This window comes from Rosa rugosa, chromosome 1 (assembly GCF_958449725.1).
Source record: "Rosa rugosa chromosome 1, drRosRugo1.1, whole genome shotgun sequence".
NCBI classification, from domain to species: domain Eukaryota; kingdom Viridiplantae; phylum Streptophyta; class Magnoliopsida; order Rosales; family Rosaceae; genus Rosa; species Rosa rugosa.
In genome coordinates this window covers 67,689,005-67,708,854 of record NC_084820.1, presented here as the reverse complement: position 1 = coordinate 67,708,854, position 19,850 = coordinate 67,689,005, and the positions used below count along the sequence as shown (strand labels likewise).

Below are 19,850 nucleotides of genomic sequence, written 5' to 3'. Positions count from 1 at the left end.
AATCATAATTTATAGAGGAAGTATGAAATTTTTATTCAATTTTTTCTGAACAGTAGTGTCTTGCACAAGATTACATGATTCTGGTACAACTGACAATCAAAAACAGGATATGAGTGCCTGATCAGTGACTCTTATAGGTGACTTGTGTCTCAGGGGTCTCAGGGATTCTTCAATTTCTTGAAAGCCACTGTAAACAGCTTCAGTTTGCTGGTGCATCTGTGGAAGGTCTAACCTTTGGACCTCAGACATGTACCTTTTTGCTGCATCCAAAATAATAGAAGGTCTATAAGCACTAGTACTCATTCTGTGTGCAAACACAGACATTGCCCACTGATGAAGTATCACTAGTACTGATAGGAGAAGGCGTAGTCTGAGCTTTGGCGATTGCGAAACAGCACCATTCTTCGATAATAACTGATCATATGCATTTAACAATGCAGGCTCAGTTGCACCCTTGGAAGAAGCAGCAAGAAGGGCCCTTGCCACATCTTCATCTCCGATGGATTCAGCCCCTGATTCCAGTCTTTCCAATGCAGCTTTCTCAAGGTGGAGGCACAGTGTCTGTAAGGGTAAACCCGCTCCAATATCTCCATGATGAACGTAAGAACCAAATCTCTTCAATACCCAACAAGCTTCAGCGACGCCACCTTTTGAAAGTGCTTCATCAACTACTTTAGTCCAAGCTTCTCTTATACTGCTACTATATGCAACATTAGGACCGGAATTGCTTGCATAGTATAGCATTTCTAGAGATATCTTCCAAAGTTGAAATGGAAGAGCATAGTCATTGTATAGCTCACTTAGACTCTTTAAGTCTAGTGATACCTCTTTGGCCTTTTCTCGTGCAATGTTGGTGTCACTTCCACACTGGACAGACTCAGATGCACCAGGTAAAGCCTCAAGTTCCGCTTTGATCTTTATCCGAAAATGGAGAACACCAAGCTTTCCTTCCAACAGCTGTACTAAGTCTGTACTGTTACTTGCAACATTTGCTTGTAGGAGTGCCCTAGTTAAGTATTGACACCTTTGATCTAGAGTAGGAACATCCTCTGAATCAGTTGAGCTCCTCTCTGCTAGTCTTTGCAATGCATGAGCTGCAAGCCGATGCTGCCCCTTCAAGGAATAGTAACTTGCCAAAACCTCACAATATTTGGCTTTTTTAGTTGGAAAAAGTGTTCCTGAATGACCAATGGGAGAAATAGCTTGAACCTCTTGTATAGGTTCACCGGCTACACTTTGTAGTAAAGGCACCAAATTAGGACCTCCAAACTCATTTTCAAGGCTGAAATCAATCATAGCACGGCACAAGTACTCATGAAATAACCTGTCAGGAAATCGGATGCCAAGCTGAACAATTTGGCACACATGTCTGTTCCGAGAAGAGGAACCAACATGTACACCTTTTAGAGAATGCAGTGCACTGATGATAATCTCATAACACTGAACACGTTTAGCAACTGCATCTTCTCGAACTGCTGCATCAATTTGGTTATTAAAAGCATCACCTTTGGGGTCAAGAGCTTGTGCCTTCTGTAAAGGTAAGTGGACCACTGCTTCATAAAACCTCAAACCCTCAAACCATTTGCAAACCACCTGTAAATTAGCAGATTTTGGAACTTTACTTAATGAACTGTAGGCTTCTCTGGCAAGTTTCTCCATCTCCTCAGCATCTTTATTTAAAACAGCTCTCTGAAGACAATCCATAGCTAGATAATACTTGCGATCAGACTCCTTGTAATAGCTTGGACAACCTTCCTGCAGTACTGCACTAACTTTATGTACTGTCCCCTTGCCTTGATCAGTATAATACTTTATCAGACCAGATATGAGCCTTGTAGCAAGGTGGTTACCCTCCTCGGAACAAACTAACTGATGAAAAGTCAATTGAACTAATACCTGCTGCAGATTAGCATCCAAGTCCTTAGCCAAGCAAGTGATTAGACCTTGCTGCGAAAGAAGTTGGAGTAGGACTAGAGCTTCACTCGATCTAACTAGCAACTGTCTCATACATTCCATTGCCCTAACCTCCATGGCTGTACGCTCTGCATCACTAAATAATCTCTTCCTGTTATTAGACCAGCTGCCATCGTATTCTGATTCGTCTCTATAACCAGTCAAGTACCCAAGACCAGTAACACGGCCGTAAAGGCCCCTCCTTTGCTTCCTCCTCAACCACAGAAAATTCTCCAAAGAACTAATCTTTTTTTGTAGCACCTGCATTGCCTCAAGAGATAGTCTGCACATGACTGAACCGCCTTTTTCCACCACGAAAGGAAGTTCCCATAGAGGTAAAAGCAGCCTTGCCGAGCACAAACATAGCCCTTCATGTGCAGCTGAAAAATCAGGCTCAGCGTCCTCAACAATCTCCGCCTTTTGAACCAGTCTTTGGTCCTCAAAAGCTTCAGCTGCATTCTGAGCAACGTACAACTTTGCTGATATGAACTTCTGGATGGACTATCCCAGCTGCTAGCATTAAACACATCGCAGCCGCCTCACCAGCTCCGTAGTGATTGAAGAAGTCTTGTAACACTGACCTGGGGGAGCAGAACGCCAACAACCTCCTCAGAATATCCACAGGCCTATTGAGAACTATTTCCATCATACCATTAGAAGTGAAAACCACAAGTTGCTTCCTCGGCAATACAATTTGATTAGAAAGTTCGCCTTCACCATAACATAGAGTGCTTGCAGTATCAAGCTGAGGTAATTTATCTGCTACAGAAAGAATCTCTCCTTTAACTGGCAAAGAATATACATGTTCCCATAATTTACAAGAACAACTCCTTGTACTTGTCCCCAAAATGCTTGGCCCTGCAGCTGGTTGTTTGCTCCAATCACGGTTTACTATAACAAGAGAAGGCCTAGTTGATGAATCCGAAAGAATTAGAGTTCCAGCAGAGTAAAAATGCTCCGCACCAACCATTAATTCTGTAGGAGCAGGCCTAGTTGTCACAACTCTCAAACAACTAGGTCTATTATGTTTTTTACTAAATCCAGAGGAAGTGGTAAAGTACATTCTTCTTCCATCTGACAAAACAGCAACAAGGTGTAGAGACTTGGACTCCATGGTAGACAATGGTGCCATGCAAACTATTGATGTCTTCCTTGTCCTTCGATTATTGATTAGATTCTTCTCTTCTGACACTTTCTTCAATCCCCCATCAGCATCATAAACCTGAATCTTCATTGCTGCTGTTCTTGCACACAAGACGTTTCTCTCATTATCGAAAACCATATCTACAACTGGGTCAACAGCCCCAAACTTAAAAACATGTGCCGGCACTACCCATCTTGAAATAACACCTCCCAAACCAGCACTACTGACACAAACCTTCCAACACTGCCGCCGCCACTTTGTATACTTCAGCTCATAAATGTGTCCATCCCTCCCCGCCATGAATATCCGACCAGTGTCACTACATGTAACACAAGTCATGCTGACCCCATCGGACGGTACTGTATACCCCGGCAATGTGTGTAGCGAAATTTCCATACGTGGATCATCATAACAACTCACTCCTACCAGAATCAACTCATCAGGCATTGCTAATACTAAAACATACCGAATAGCTTCGTTGAAAACGCCGGCTTTCAGTTTGCAAAGTCCAACGGCACAAATAAATGCTTCACCATTTCCCTTGTATTCTTGAAAAGAGTGGCCATCGAACCCCCAAAGAAACAAGGAGCTGTCTATTGAGGCCCATGTCCTATGAATTTGTGGGAATATTCCACAGAATGTGGTGCCTTCTCTTTCCTCACCACCATTTTCATTGTATCTTTCGAGAAGCTTCTGAGGCAAATCCCAAGAACCCACCAGTTCAGCCAGAGGTGGAAGCTCTCTGGCATGATGAGTATTATCCAGCTTATTCTCTCTAATTCTCACACAACAGATCCAAAATGACTATTATACCCCTCACTTCCTCATTTTATTATTTTATTTTATTTTTTCTCTATTTTTTTAGTTTTTCTCCCCTTTTTTATACTCTCTCTCTCTCCCCCCCTCCTTCCTACGAGCTTGACTGTACCCATTTATTCTCCCCTAAAACTCTCTCAGCTTTCTCTCTCGCCGGAGCCATTCTCGGCCTTGGATCGGAGCTCAACAGTAGGATGGGGAGGTTGGGGTGAGGATTCAAAAGTAGGATGGTTGATGTTTGCTGGGTCGAGTGATGGTGGCAGCGTGGCGAGGTGGTGGCCGGAAGTCGAAGAAAACATGAGCAGAGGCGTCAAAGTTTTGAGGCGAGCCTGTGGAGGCTGGGATCTATGCCATGCATCGATCCTGCCTGGGCTTGAGTCACCTTCGACCCATCTTTCATTTGGTGGTGGCGGTGTTTTGAGTGGCGGCCGGACGCCACACTTTCTGGCGTAAACCCTTTTTTTTTTTTTCTCGATCTTCAATCCTGGGTTTGTTAGTGGAGTTGGGGAGGTTGGGGTGGAGCTGACTTGTTTGCTGGGTCGAGTGATGGTGGCAGCGTGGCGAGGTGGTGGCCGGAAGTCGAAGAAAACATGAGCAGAGGCGTTGAAGTTTTGAGGCGAGCCTGTGGAGGCTGGGATCTATGCCATGCATCGATCCTGCCTGGGCTTGAGTCACCTTCGACCCATCTTTCATTTGGTGGTGGCGGTGTTTTGAGTGGCGGCCGGACGCCACACTTTCTGGCGTAAACCCTTTTTTTTTTTTTTCTCGATCTTCAATCCTGGGTTTGCTAGTGGAGTTGGGGAGGTTGGGGTGGAGCTGACTTCAAGAGCAGCTTGTCGAGATTAATCGACCTCAATCGGAGCCTTGGACCTATCAAAATCTAGGCCAGGCGACGTAATTTGGCAGGGGCTTGGCGGTGAGGAAGGTGTAGTGGTGGGGATGGGTGCCGCTGAGGAGTGCGGTGTTGTTTTGAGTGGAGTGGCCCATCAGAGAATGGGGCAGGGATGTCGCTGCGGAAAGAGAAGAGATGGGTCGCCGTCTGTGGATGAACTCGAAGTCGGATATGAACTGAGAGAGAGAGAGAGAGAGAGAGAGAGAGAGAGAGAGAGAGAGAGAGAGAGAGAGAGAGAGAGAGAGAGAGAGAGAGAGAGAGCTAGAAAAAAGGAAAAAAGAAAAAAAGAGAAAAAAAAAAAAAGGAAAAAAAAGAAGAAGAGAAAAATAATATAAAAAAGAAATGAGGGTATTATAGTCATTTTGGACCTGTTTTGGACCATTTGTGTGAGAATTAGAGAGAATAAGGACTATTCAGTATAATTTAAAAGGCGAGGGACTGAACTGTTTTTCAGGGAAAAGTTTGAGGAGTAACAAGTATTTAATCCTAAATTAATTGTAGAAAGGGGGAAGAAACATAATAAAACCTTTCCAGGGAACAAGAAGGGTTAATCAGTAATTACATCTACAACTTCTATTTTTTTCCTGAGCTTTTTTTCTTTTTTCTTTTTTATTCTTTTTAAGGGGCTGTGACCACTTATCCAATTTTTGGCCAAAAATTGCTCACTTACTCCACCAAGAGTTTTTTAACCCCATTTACTCAATCTAACAGTGTTTGACAGTATTGCCCTAATTTTAATTAACAAATTACACTCATATATCTCTCTCCTCCCCCTCATCGATTTCTCTCTCTCTCTTTCTCTCTCTTTCTCTAACCTCGTCTCAGGCTCTCTTTCTCTCTCTCTCTCTCTCTGAGCCACCACGCGCACCACTCCACCGTCGATGTCGGCCTCCACCGCCGCCGCTCTGTCCCACCGTCGGACCACCAGAGGATGACGCCATCTAACTCCACGATCCCAACCCCTCTGGGCTTCGCCGGTTTTGTTCTTCAGATGTCCGGAAAGCTCTCCACGCCGGAATCGGGTCTGGACTTCCCTTGCAGGTCTCGGACGACGTCAAAACTGTGGTCTATTGGGGGGTAATAGACAGATTATTGCCCCCCACTAATTTCTTAACTATGGTTAATTAATCACTGAAATTAGAGTTTTGATAAGTCTTATGTTGTTTTGAGTTTATTAAAGTACAATAATCTGTCAATAATAGTTAAGTGAAGGGTTCTGACTTAAAACGAAGACATTATTTGGGGGCAGTAATGTGTCTACTGCCCCCCACTAAACCATTAAAACTTGCACCAGTTAAGTGAAGGGTTCTGACTTCGTATGAAGACATTATTTGGGGACAGTAATGTGTCTACTGCCTCCCACTAAACCATTACAACTTGCACCAGTTTCAAGGATTCACAGTGTATTGCACTTTATCACAAACAAATCAACAAGAGATGATTACTGTCTCCTAAGAAAGACATTATTGGGTGGCACTAATGTGTCTACTGCCCCCCAATAGACCATCAAACATTACACCGCTTCCTATGTTTCACAGATTATAGAAGTTATTCACACTCAAAACAACAGATAATGTCTAAAAACCCACATTAAGAGGGTCAATATTTTGTCTACTGCCTCCCACTAGACTGACACAAACCACACAATTTTTTTCATTTATTGACTACTGCAATTTAACACTACATTTACTTTGGAATAGCAGTTTCAGTCCGTCAATAAATAAAGCAGTCATCATTGGCCCCCAATACAAAGTCTACTAGGGGGCACTAATGTTACAATTTTTATGGTTATGACTGCCCAATAGCAGATAGCAGTTTTCAGTCCATCGTCGATTCCTTCAGAAGGTCAACCCCGGCCTCGCCGAGCTTCTCAGCGACGAGGACCGTCGGCTTGGCGTCGAGCCTGACAGCGGACAGCACGACGACGAGTTTCAGCGCGGCGATGGAGAGAGCAGGCGTCGTGGGCGACCTGCTGGAGGGATGGAGGGAGGGAGAGAGAAATCCGACGTCTTCTGGAGAGAGAGAGAGAGAGAGAGAGAGAGAGAGAGAGAGAGAGAGAGAGAGAGAGAGAGAGAGAGAGAGAGAGAGAGAGAGAGAGTGAGGGGGGAGGAGAGAGAAATCGGTGAGGGGGGAGGAGAGAGAAATCGGTGAGGGGGGAGAGGGCAAAAAAGTCTCAAAAATAAATAAAAAGAAGACAAAAAGAATTAATTGGGTAAAGGGGAAATAATCCCTTAGAGTGTTTTGGGTAAACGGGGTTAAAAAACAGTTAGTGGAGCAAGTGGGCAAATTTTAAGCTAAAATTGGGTAAATGAGCATTTTCCCTCTTTTTAAAGGCTTTCGTGCTAAAAATTCCAGGCTGTCATTCTTTGAAAATCATTACACCCATTTATTCAAAAGAAAAAAATATCATTACACCCATGGTAGTGTCATTATGTGTTACACTATAGTCTAGATTAGCACAAATTATAAAAGAATGCTGTAAGTGATGTACTTATTTCATTAAATTAGTTGAATTTTACACTCATTCACTTATGAATTTCAATTAATGTTATGTGATAATAACACTAAAAAAAAAAAAATTAATCGACTAAAATTGAAAAACGATGTTATGAAGTTGAAGTGTAGACAAACAGATGCTCGCTCAATCATAAAATGCAATGCTATATGTAACAAACATTCCACCAGTTACCTAAATATTATATTATTAGTATATCTATTGGTCAAACTGACAGGAAATTACCACATAACACATGATACTTGAATATATAAAGACCAAGCAAAGCATGGTATTGAAAAAGGGTCTTCAACTAATTTCCCGAAGAAGAAAATATAGAAAAAATATGCCTAAAAAAAAAATCTCTTAAATTATTTATTTAGTTAAAAAAGAAAAAAGAAAAAAAAGGGGATTAGGGTTCTTCAGGGTGGCTATATATACAAACGCGGAAGGGAAGAGAAAAGCAAAACAAAGCGCCCGAGGCCGAGCGCTTCCCTCTTGAGTTAGGGGTGGCGTGGTATTCCGCGGGAAAGGTTTAATCGCGGCGCACGTTAGTGCGTTGGGCGCACATTAACAACTTGCTTGGGGGCTCCCATGGCCGCTTACCTGCTCCAATTTTAGCAGATTGAGCGATCTGTTCGCCCTACATTCTTTTTCTTCTTTCAAGATCTGTTCTTTTCCTAATTTCCCTTCTATTCTATGTTTTCTCGTTCCGATCTGAGTTCATCGATTTCCATTATTACAATTTTTTTGACTGAAATTTTGCAACTTTTCGTAGAATTTGTGGTTCAAAATAATCGAACAAAGCAGATGGGTTTCGATTTTCTACTATATACAAGATGAAACCAAGTTTATAATACCCATCAAATAATAATTCAAGAACATTCGAGATAGAGATAAGTAAGCAGTGGTGAATAGAGCACAGCAGAGCAGTTGGCTTCTAAAAAATTGTTGTTGTTGTTGGGTTTTGTTTGCTACATTGTCTCTATGGTGGTTTTGTGTACAATTGGTTTATGAAACTTATCTAAGGGAATGTCTTATGAACACGTTAGAATGCAACTTAGGACAATAAATATGTCATTTTGAGATCGATCCAACTATCTGAGGAGGTTTTCGATGACTTTGTTTGAACAAGCATTGCCAAAGTTTTGAGTGTATCACCGTGAGGGTGCTGGTTCTGCTTCTGCAATAGGATATGAAGTAATGTGATCAGTGAACATGTGCATTGTACTTGAGAACTTCTTCATGGTAAAGGGATCAAGATTGGGGATTTTACCTCTTTCGAACCTTGATCTGCGAGCCACATGACGAATATGACTCTCGTTTCTTCGCAAGTGTTCATCGATTCTACTATGTTGGGATAGTAATGGACCCGAGTACTCGATAACATGTTTGTCTACTGACTTGTGATTCTGGGAAAGTTGTAAAAGTAGAAGACTGAGCATTTGAGTGATTGTTGTATAAAACATGTGCTGTAGTCCTTACCATATTGTTTTCTACATCGTCTTCTTCGGGACCATCTGCACAGAAAAGTTCCGATCCATCAAAAGTTCGCATCTTTCGGATTGTCTTAGCATTGTCATTCCCTGGTTTCGACAAGTCAAATGCACTCTTGGCGAAAGTTGTATCTAACACACTGAATTGGCTTTTCGAGCCATCTGAAACCACGGATTTAGTACTGAATTCTGTGTTTCGCCTTTTAGCCCATGCAAAGCCGCTTCCACCTCCTGCTTGTGCGCCTGCAGCAGAGGAGAATGTGCTGTCTCCTTCGGGTGCATTCAACTCGTAGTTCTCTGAAACTGTATCAAATGCCGCTGTTTGAGACTCTCTACGCAGAAGACTTGCTTTTGGCCTTAGAATATGGGGGTAACCGCCATGATTTCTACGAGATAATTGGCTACTGTTATCGTCTTGTCTATCCTGCATAATCAAAGATACATTCAGTTGAGTTAGCTCGGTTATTGCTTCCCACTTCTTCCCAAATTGAAAGAGAGGAGATATACCTCTTTTGGTGCTAACTTTGCAGAGTTGGCCTCTTGCAAAGTCTTTCGGAATCTCCTTGGTTTCTTGGCCGCTGTCTCTCGTGCTCGAGGACCATGCTTTTTCCTGAAAACACAGTTTAGTAGGAGAATAAGTTGCCTGAGATTTGTTACATGCATAAGTCCTCAGTTTGAATAATGGTCAAGTAAAAAATTATACTTCTGTGCATCCTCACGACTTTTAGCATCCATTTCCTTGGTGGGAGGATACTTCGGCAACTTTGCTGGATCGCAAGCATAAGGCTTTGTTCTGAAATACTGCAAGAAAAGAAGCCATGATAGAACACTAGATCAGCAAAAGGCTAAGTTCTCGAAAGGTTTAAGAATGCTGTAAAGAATCACAATGTAGAGCCCCAACTTGAAAACAGGAGAATTTCTACTTGAAAATAGTCCAATTACTGAGATCATATTTCATCACCATTATTACCTCAGACATAAGGGCAGAGGAGGCAGTTCCGCGGTTGTAAGGTTCTACTGAAAGAAGTGTTTGTAACAAGTCCACCGATGTGGTTGGAAATTCCTTACATCTTTCCCTAAGACAATTTTCATAAGAATACTGAGGTTTAAACATTGTTGCGTGAGGAAGCTTTGAGTTCTTCCAGTAATCTTCAGGTGGAGAACCACAAAGCTTGAAAATTTTGTGTAATTGTTCAACCTGTAAATGAGAGTTATACTAACTTCAGCTGTAATATCCATGACATTGTGGCAAATTGGACTTTTTAAGTAACGAAAACAAGGGTGTTGTAAGTTGTAACCACTAAGCACTAAACAAATTCCATCAACAATATAATCACCTCAGTTCTTCCTTTAAGAACAGGCTTCCCTAGATAGAGTTCTGCAAACACACAGCCCACACTCCAGAGATCCACAGATACTCCATACTCCGTTGCCCCCATCAAGAGTTCGGGAGGACGATACCACAAGGTCACCACCCGACTTGTTAGTGGTTGATTGCTTTTTGAGTTTACCACATTTGCCAATCCAAAATCTGCCAACTTCAAAATCCCTTCATTGTTTACCAATATATTCGATGCCTTGATGTCTCGATGCATAATACCTCTCAAATGACAATGCTCGACTGCAGAGAATAGCTGCCTCATATAGCATTTAATCTACACAAAAGCAACAAGATTCAACCGAACACATAAGAAACTTTATTTCTGCAAAACCTGGTAGAGGGAGATAAGCAAAAGCTAACCTGCACGTCACTGAATTTGATGTCATTAGCAGCTACTAGTCCAGCCAGATCATGCTCCATGTACTCAAACACTAGGTATATGCTACTCGATGATCGAGATGTTATTATCCCCTCCAGTTTCATGATGTTAGGATGATCAAGCCTACGAAGAATCATAATCTCGCGAGCCATAAACCTAATACTCTCTGGTTGAAAGTTGTCAAAACGCACTTTCTTAAGTGCAAGAATCCTCCCTGTTTCAACTTCACGTGCTCTGAATACACTGCTGTATGTTCCTTGCCCAATCTACATTCACAAAGTAAGGCAATTGCATATCACTATTACCAGAATCAATCTCAAAAATAGAAACCACAGATCAATAACATAATGCATATATTAGGAATGAAACTATGAATGGTGGTGATTCAATATTACCTTCTCCAATTTTTCGTAAGCGTCAGCTTTGAGGGGCACCCAACCGTAGATGGCTTCTCCGGCAGCGGCGCTGAGCCAAGAAGGCCAGCCGGCGGCGACCTGTTCACTCTCCAAAGATCTATGAGAGAAACCCAACTTGAAGCTAAAACCAGCTTTCCCATTACCCTCCTTCTTGGACTTCTTCAGCTCCTTGTTCTTGTGATCGTCGGACGGCTTCTCCTTGTCCTTGTCCTTGTCCTTGTCCTGATTCTGATCAGTCTGATCCTTCTTGTTAAAACTATTGCTGCTTCTCTTACTACTACCGTTGTTTCGCAATTCGGAACAATGAGACGTATTAAGATGAGTAGTATTCTTGTTTTTCTTGTTGCTCACGGAAGGCTCGAGAACAACAGAGCCATTCTTGGTGAGGGCCGCTGAATACTCAATACATGGAGACCCCGGAGCCGCCTGCTTCGAGCTGATGCAACCCATTCGTCTCCTTCGCCGCCGCCAATTCCCGTCAGCATGGAATCAAAACTACTTAATCCGGTATATAATCAAACCAGTAAGTAATGCTTTTTGATCGAGAAATGGTACGGTCCGATAAAGGAAGGGGAGGTCACCCCGCCATTATGGAACACACGAACGCTGGAAATGAATGGGTTGCAGCCAAACTCTCTCGTGAGATCGCTGTGTAGGAGCCCCTGAAAGAAAGAAATGAAGGATGACAAGGAGCAAGGAAGAAAGCAATTCAGGGGTGGTTTATTGTTTTTATGAATCTCAGCCTCCCATTCCGCCAATGCTGCTCGATTTTGGCCAAATGTGCGGGCAGGGTTATGAGAACAAACAATGTATGGGAAATGCCAAATTTGTCCGGAGACGACGTGGGTCCGAACAACTGCTTCTTCATCCTCTCTCTCTCTCTCTCTGTGCTTCTCTCTTTTTATTTTTGCTTTTTTACTAATCCTTGCAAAAAACAGGTGGAAATGTTGTTACCGTTCAGGGGAGGATAGCCCTTAGATTAGTTATCGTTACGATATGTCTCACACAATAAGCTAATCTAACGGTTTTCATTTCAAGAGTTTCGATACTCGAGGGCAACCGGTTTGGTTATTTCAGTTTGTTGCTATGCTTTTGCTCATGCTTTGGTAATTGGGTTGGTTATGGTAACAAATGCAGTCAAACAGAGACGGACAGATTTGAATTAAAAGAAAAAAAAAAAAAAAAAAAAAAAAAGGAAGTTAAAAAAATAAAGGGAAAGGGAAAGGTGGGGAGTTTGTGTCATCTTTCTCATCATCTCACCCTGAGGTGACCAATGGTGCTTGCAGGCCAACTGCCCAACAGCCCCACTGCACGGTATGATTGATTATATCTTAAAACAAACATGAAGAACAGAACAGATTAGAATATTGTTAGCTTTTTCATCTGAATTTTATGTATTAAAAGTAAATTAAAAAAATCATCTTCCTAAACAAAAAAAGAAAAAGAAAAGAAAAAAAAGACTTCATCTTTGTTACTCTGCACCAAATTGTTTGTGTAAAGGATAAAGTTTAGAACCTTCTGGTTCATGGATGTCGGTCAATGTTCCTGATAATTTTGGGTCAGCATTTACATGAAGCCATGCCGTTAAAGTGCTTAAAAAATTAAAAAAGGAAGAATAATAGAAGATATTATCTAAAAGAAAAATGGACATTTGGTCTGTTTACGATGAATAGATTTAGTCATTTAAACAAGGGGTTTTGTCCATTTACCCCATTTCTAGGGATTTTTTTCCCACTTACCCCATTAAGTTTTTTTAATTCTCTCTTACCCAATACACTCTAAGGGAGTCTTCCCTAATACCCCATTAAGATTTTTTTTTTGTTTTTAATTTTTTTTAATACCATTTTACCCCTCACCCCTTTGTTACTTAGAGAGAGAGAGAGAGAAAATGGAAGAGAGAGAAACCATAGGAGACTTCGCCGGAGCCCGTCACCGGCCGCCGGAATCCGGTCAACTTTCGCCGGAATCCGGTCACCGGCTGCCGCCCACCGGAATTTGCTGAAAATCTCACCGGAAAGTTTTTTTGCCCCCAATAGACATCTATTGCCCCCTAATAGAGGGGCAATAGACGTCTATTGCCCCCCAATAGACGTCTATTGCTCCCTAATAGACGACTATCAGCCATGTATTGCCCCTCAATAGACGACTATCAACCATGTATTGCCCCCCAGTAGACGTCTATTGCCCCCCAATAGACGTTTAGATTACCGAAATGGTAATTAATCTTCCTAAAACTATACAAATAAAACTTTGATTAAAGAAAAAAAACGAGGAGATTACATCAATTCAAAACGTCTATTGCCCCCCAATAGATGTCTATTACCCCCCAATAGACGCTTTAACAGATGTCTATTGCCTCCCAATAGACGTCTATTGCCCCCCAATAGACATTCAATTTTTTTTTTCTTTTCTGTCCCATTACTTAAAAAAAAAAAAAGAAAAAAAAAGATTTAGGCACCCAGAAATGCTCTGGGCACCCACCTCTTCACTTTTTCGCCGGTTGCTGTTTCAGGGGAAGACCCTAGAAAGACCAGGACGATGACCGAGACCGGAGAAGGACACACAGTAGCTGTTTTGGGGCAAAAACGGCGGCGTTGGCAGAGGAAGAGCGTCGAACTCGCAGAGAGAGAGCACCGGTTGAGAACCCGAACCTGTCTTCCCCTTTCTCGACCGCAAATCCTCCGATTCCGATTCAGATTCAAAACTCCAGTTCACTCTTAGCGACGACGCCGCTTTGAAGTCTCCGATCAGCAAGGCCCGACTGGACCCGCAGCTCTAAGCTCGGAGAAGACGAACGCCCTCAGATCGGTGATTATCGGAGTCAAACTCGAAGCGATTGTAGTTGGTGTCGTAGCTGCTGGGGGCCACAGGCTCGATCTTGGAAGGTGCGGAAGAAACAAGGCCTGGATCGGTTCGTCGTCGTCGCGCCTCTCGCCGGGACCGGTGATCTGTACGTACGGGGAGGGAGAGAGAGAGAGAGAGAGAGAGAGAGAGAGAGAGAGAGAGAAGAGAGAGAGTGGCTTTGATGTAATTGTATAATTAAGCTGAGGGTAAATTTGACATTTTCTTTGAAATCGGGTTAGTGGGAATAAAAATCTGTTGCTGGGGTAAGTGGGATAAATTTGGCCAATTTTGGTGCATTTGGTCAAGGACCCTTTAAACAATGCATGACAGTGATCCTTGGTTTTTCTAACACACCCAAAGTAGTTGACGGTAGAAACCAGATCATAGAACCTTTGAATACATAAATCCTCAATGGAAAGTTCCAGTCAAATACAACAAGATCCCAGAGTTCCCAACATGACAGATCAATCATCCAGCCTCCAAAACTTTGATGGTTGGTTTATTGCTTTGTGCCAGTCACCAAAAAGAAAGGAACAACTGGCCAAAAATCAAACAGAATAAACAAATGGCAACCCAAATAGGTACTGTATCTTAACGGTACATTTATATATCAGTTGTTTATTCCTAGTTTCAGTGTGAAATAATTATATACTGTAACACTATCTGCCTTGAACATTTACAAACCATCAGGCAAAACTTACCAACCATCTACATATTATATATATGCAGAGAAAAAGGGGAAAAAAAAAAAAAAACTATCACACACCAGCAAACGCTTTTAGTTCCTTTCTTATTCATTTTGCACCCTGTTAGTTTGCTGTACTTGACTACTGATATTAAACACCTAAATTACACGGCAATTTGTTCTTCTTTCAGCTGAAGAAGTACCGGTCTCTGGTCATTGTTGCCAAACTCTCTCCCTTTAAGTAGGGGATGCTTCTCGGCTGCCACTACTGTGGGTGGTTTGAACTGTGAGGCGTTGTTATTGGCTATGTTGTGGCTACTGTTTCTAGCTGCTGGAACATCGTGGTTGTGTTTCCCCTCGTATGTGGTTATGACAGCTTTGGGGTCACTGGCAGCTCTCTCAACATGCTTGCGCACATTGCATCCGGTGTATGTGCATTTGTAATAACTTCTGTTAATTTATAGATTTATATTAGAAACAGTGCTCCCAACAGAAAACCATATACCAAATGGATAGCAAGATAATAGAGAACCAGTTTTCATACACCACTAATGTATGCCAAGGATATGAATCTTATGACTCTAGCTCTTAGGATAACTTTTCATTTCTTAACCAATGACTTGCTCCACATAAGAGTAGTGAGTTCATATCAGTCCCTAAAACTTTGACTCCGAGTTAAACTTTATTTTATCTTCTAATGGTTCTTGATTTCTTCTCCAGTCTATATACAATAAAAGTAAATGCGAAGAATTCTCAGACACTTTAATATCCTTCCAAGTTCCAACTGGGACAAACAAACATGCAACTTACCTTTAAGTTTATCACTTTATCTATTTTAAATCAACAAATTAACACTCGGAATAGAAGACTCTTAAATCAGAAAAACTGAAAACAAGCAAATAAACATATGGAGAAAGTTCCCACCTTGGATGAGGATTCCCTTTGACTACTTTCTGCCCATACTTTCTCCACCTGTAACCATCATCAAGAAGATCAACTTCACTCCTTGTTTGCACAATGATTTTAGGTTCTGTCACCGTCTTGTGAGGCAAAGCTACCTCAGATGCAACACCATCAATGTTCCTGCAGTTCGACACAATAGATATTTTGATATTAAGAACAAAGAAAGGAGGTTGATATTCACTGATTATACGCAAGAACGGTTTGAGAAATGCCTTCTCTTTGGATTAGGTTCATCAACATCCCCTTCTTCTCTGGTTTCCGCATCACCCAAGTCTTCACTGTCACTTGGTAACTGCACAGGAGCAGTTTGAGTGTGCTCATAATCCCTCTCAGGCACAGCTTCAGAAGACCTGTTTGAATCTCCAACCCTTCTTTGTAAACCATTTTCAAGCTTAGGCTGAGAATCCATATGTCCATTCTGACCACCACCATCTTTTGCACGTTTATTGGGTTGAGGTGGCTCATGGTTATGTTGCCCTTTGTAGATAATTTCAGTTATTTCGCCAGTAGGAGAACGCTCAACTTTCTTTTTGACAGGACAGTTCAGATGTGTGCATTTATAGTAGCTTCGCGGATATTCACTGCCCTTAACCTGCTTCTGCCCATATTTTCGCCAGTTATAACGATCATCTGCAGGTTTATCAGTGGCATGGGATGAAGGGTATTTTTTATCAGGATGAGAGGCCTCTGATGATTGCACCATAGAACTTCCAAGTTCAGATGTTGAGGGTGCTGTCTGCTGTTGAGAAGCTTCATTGGGGTTTGAGGGCGGATTACTTGTCTGCGACTCTGTGGGAGCTGCTACTAAAGAAGATTGATAATCAGCTTGCATCTGCATATTAGATTGAGCTAGTGCAGTGACATGTGCCAAGGCCTGCTGGTGTGATATTCCAAATGGGCTCTGCATCGAAACAAGGAAACTTATCAATACCGGATACTAAAAAATTCATCCCCTTTCAGAAATCATATGGTACCATGTCTGAAAGACAATATGGACATATGTTCCACATCACCTGTGACATATGCAACAATATATTGAATGGCTAATCTGCTTTACTTTTTCATATGTTCCCCTTTCGTCAGCCTGAACATTTCATTTATATGGTTAACCAATCTGAAGAGCTTTAAACAAAAAGAGGTCCAAGATGCAGAAAGAAAAATTGTAGTTGGGGTTCAGCCAATTTACGACATGTAAAAGGGAATGCACAGGCACACATAACACATCACAGTAAACAAATTCCCCCAAAATCACCGTCATAGTACTTTGAAGACAATGTATCCAATACTAGTTTTAATCAGCGAAACTGGCCATCGTCAATTGTGAATTGTGATTACAGATCTATGGTAACACTCAGGGAAATGAAGCATTAATTTATTTTTAGCCAAAAATGCACTGTGTTTACACAGTGTTTGTCAATGTCATAACCTAAGACCTGATTTTTTTGTTCAGTAACTTCAGTTCTTCTTTCCTTGCATACAAATTCATGAAGAAATCGCTCACTGTGAATCCAGTATCAGGAAGTGACAGCCATTACCATTGAATACCAAACTTAATACAAATCAAAGGCATTACATGCATTCTGTACTAACACTTCTTTCAATTGGTCCCATTCAAAATAACAGACTTGTGCTCACATCATACTACTACATATGAACAAACTATACGAATCCCCGGAATGACATCCAAACAAACCCTTAAAAACACCCAACTTCAAGATCACAAGCATCCAAGACCCTAACTTTTCAACATCAATACCCCCACACACATCAAAAGAAGCAAAAACCAACAACCACCCAGATCTTATCCTCAACCCAAAAGTACAGCAAGCATTCCACAGCTACAAAGTTAGCACCTTTAACCCTCCCAACCAAGTACACAACCAGCACAAAACAGAGCAAACAGAGCACAAAATTACATTCACAAATTACCGATTCACGACTTACCGGAGGTGCAAAGAACCCGGCAGGCGAGTTAAGCAACCCGGAGGGGCTCAACCCAGGTGGGACAGTAAACAATGGCGAGTGAGTCACCATCAAATTCATAGGCCTACTCTGCTTAAACCCAGAACTCTTCTCACCTCCATTTTCAGAGCCACCACCTTCTTTACCACCTGGGTTTTGGTTCTGTCCAAACATGATTGGCCTGGCTTGCCCCAAAGGCGACCCCATAGCTCCAGCAAGAAGCTGAGAGAAGGACCTGAACTCCGAGTCATACCCTGAGTCGGAGAAGAAGCTTGAGACCAGGGTCATCGGACCCGGGCTGGCTCCAGATCCGCCGCCGAAAAGGGCCTCCGCCGAAGGCCTCGGAGGGAGTGTTATTACCGGCCGCTGAGGTTGCGGTGCTGAAATTGAGTCCTGGTGCTTAGCCGCCATTAAAGTTGAGAGCTTTATTGATTTTTGCTCTGTTTCTGAAATCCTCCGTTTTGGTGGAAGTCTCTGTTTTTCTCTCTCTCTCTCTCTCTCTCTCTCTCTCTCTCTCTATCTTCTTCAAAATCTGTGCTTTGTTTCCTCTGCAACTGCTCGGTTGGGTGGTTTTGTTCTCTGTGGGTTTCGTGCTATCCTGAATTTCAAGTGGGGGGAGGAAAGTCCACGGAGCAGAAATGAAAAATGGACAATTTAGTTGGTTTCAATAATTGAATTTTCTCTTTTTCTTGTTGTAGTGGGTTTATTTATTGAGGTTTTGTATGGCTTTGGTTAAATCCAAATGGCAAATTTGCTGCAAAAGGTGAAATTAATTTAGGGAAAAAAGATGGATATAAATGATGAAGACTTTAATCTTTCTTGCCCTCCAAGACCGGCATCTAAGGTGAAGACAAGCCAAATACAACAAGCCAACCTAGACTACAAAGTTAATGTAATAAGTTCTCTTTTTTGTTCATGTCCATGTATGTAGTGAAACCTTAACTTTCTAGCCCATGTAATAAGTTCTCTTTTTTGTTCATGTCTGTGTGGTAAGGTTAATCTCTATGTGTTGCAGTTGAATTTGAGAAGGTGAAGAGAAAAGGAACAGTTAAATTTTATATTAGGAAAGTGATAAGTGAAGTGAAATCACGAATGAGATGATGGTTCTAGGTATATCGAAATTCTAAGTGTTCTGATATTACAAGAAAAAAAAATTAAAAATTGTTCGAATGAACAACTCAGATTAAGATTAAACACTTAATAAGTCTTACGTTAGAACATGAAAGAGTTATCAATTGATTATGTTTTTTTTTTTTTGGTAAAATCACGTTTTTCTTTTGAGTGACGGATATAAGAGAAATATCGGTATGTTAGTGTTCGTTAAAGGATATTTTATCCATCTATGTCGGTCAGCTTGTAAATTTTGAGAAGAGTTCTTTGTTTTCAGTGCCCAACTGCCCGAATGCTTTGTGTGATTCTCTAGTAGAGTCCAAATGACATTTAAAATTGTTAGGCCAAGTTTCTTACAAAAAAGTGGAGAGTTATCTATTAGTCACTATTATAAACAGTGAACTGTTATCTTTTAGTTTGACTTAATAAAACAATGCACGCTAACATCGAGAGTCCTATGTCAAATTATTTATTCATTTATGAATATAAGTCATGACCGTACTGTGTTTGCGAATTACGATCAAAGATCATTATAGATATTCTTCTAAAGAAAAAAATCATTATAGAAAATCATAAAATAATTTCAAAATTAAGAAATTACAAATGAATAACCGAAAAGTAGCTGTTGGTCATGTCATCCATTATGGATGTCCATTCATGATGGGGACCCAAATTTAACATTGATTTTCCCATCTTTAATCTATCTTCTTAAATTGCATTGTCAATTTAATTATTCTTCCAAACTAATTATTTTACTTCCCAATCACCTTGTCGAGATTTCTTTTTTGTTAATCAAATTCTATGTGCACCCCATCATCAGTTTTCCTCTGACTTTTAGACATTTAAATCAAATAAAAATGAGAACTAGCAAGTAGTAGACGGTACGTTTCCTATTGTTCAATTTTAACTATAACATGCAAGTTTTATTTTGCACCAGAACATTCTAGTAATCTTAATCCAGAACATTTTGACCGACATGAATATATAATATTATAGCACTACAAAATTGACATTTATATTTGTTAATTATAATGTTCTTTTTTATTTTTGACAAAGAACATGTTCATGAATTTTGTTATGAATGACTAATAGTCTAATCCAAAAGCTCCTTTAGGGTTATACCCAAATAGCAAGTTTTTATTTATTTATTTTTTATTTTTTTAGGGTTATACCCAAATAGCAAGTTATATGAAAAAATATGTCAAAATGAAGATTAATAAGGAAGGAAGAGAAGTGGGAGGAGTGGTTGTATTTAATTAGATGTGCAATTTGGTGGTTGGGGACATATCACTCGTAGTCGTAGCTGTTTAGCAGC

The 19,850-nt window shown here is 41.1% G+C and overlaps 2 protein-coding genes and 1 pseudogene across 2 annotated transcripts; all 3 read right to left on the bottom strand.

The window, feature by feature from the left end:
• Positions 1–96: 96 nt before the first annotated feature.
• LOC133733723 (nuclear pore complex protein NUP155-like) lies at positions 97–4,306 on the bottom strand (annotated as a pseudogene).
• A 3,826-nt stretch (positions 4,307–8,132) lies between these two features.
• Positions 8,133–11,765, bottom strand: LOC133726342 (cyclin-dependent kinase C-2 C-like). The gene is made up of 9 exons (XM_062153871.1): positions 10,951–11,765; positions 10,537–10,821; positions 10,133–10,450; positions 9,766–9,993; positions 9,499–9,596; positions 9,303–9,405; positions 8,785–9,219; positions 8,576–8,711; positions 8,133–8,482 (listed from the first exon to the last, which is right to left on the bottom strand). The coding sequence occupies exons 1-9, from the start codon at positions 11,419–11,421 to the stop codon at positions 8,457–8,459; spliced, it is 2,100 nt and encodes a 699-aa protein (XP_062009855.1). The 5' UTR covers positions 11,422–11,765; the 3' UTR covers positions 8,133–8,456.
• Positions 11,766–14,395: 2,630 nt separating this feature from the next.
• Positions 14,396–18,108, bottom strand: LOC133726336 (probable WRKY transcription factor 3). Its single transcript, XM_062153862.1, has 4 exons — positions 17,408–18,108; positions 15,676–16,364; positions 15,425–15,583; positions 14,396–14,950 (listed from the first exon to the last, which is right to left on the bottom strand). The coding sequence occupies exons 1-4, from the start codon at positions 17,834–17,836 to the stop codon at positions 14,665–14,667; spliced, it is 1,563 nt and encodes a 520-aa protein (XP_062009846.1). The 5' UTR covers positions 17,837–18,108; the 3' UTR covers positions 14,396–14,664.
• Between the last annotated feature and the right edge of the window lie 1,742 nt (positions 18,109–19,850).

Bases quoted from the DNA above. Each gene is read 5' to 3' on its own strand.
- LOC133726342 (XM_062153871.1), bottom strand. From the start codon at position 11,421: ATGGGTTGCATCAGCTCGAAGCAGGCGGCTCCGGGGTCTCCATGTATT. The intron at 9,994-10,132 runs GTGATTATATTG...TCTCATTTACAG, and splicing joins TTCTTAAAGGAAGAACTGAG to GTTGAACAATTACACAAAAT. The intron at 8,483-8,575 runs GTAAAATCCCCA...ATCCTATTGCAG, and splicing joins CAGATCAAGGTTCGAAAGAG to AAGCAGAACCAGCACCCTCA.
- LOC133726336 (XM_062153862.1), bottom strand. From the start codon at position 17,836: ATGGCGGCTAAGCACCAGGACTCAATTTCAGCACCGCAACCTCAGCGG. The intron at 16,365-17,407 runs GTAAGTCGTGAA...GTTTCGATGCAG, and splicing joins CCGGGTTCTTTGCACCTCCG to AGCCCATTTGGAATATCACA. The intron at 15,584-15,675 runs GCATTTCTCAAA...GTCGAACTGCAG, and splicing joins GAACCTAATCCAAAGAGAAG to GAACATTGATGGTGTTGCAT.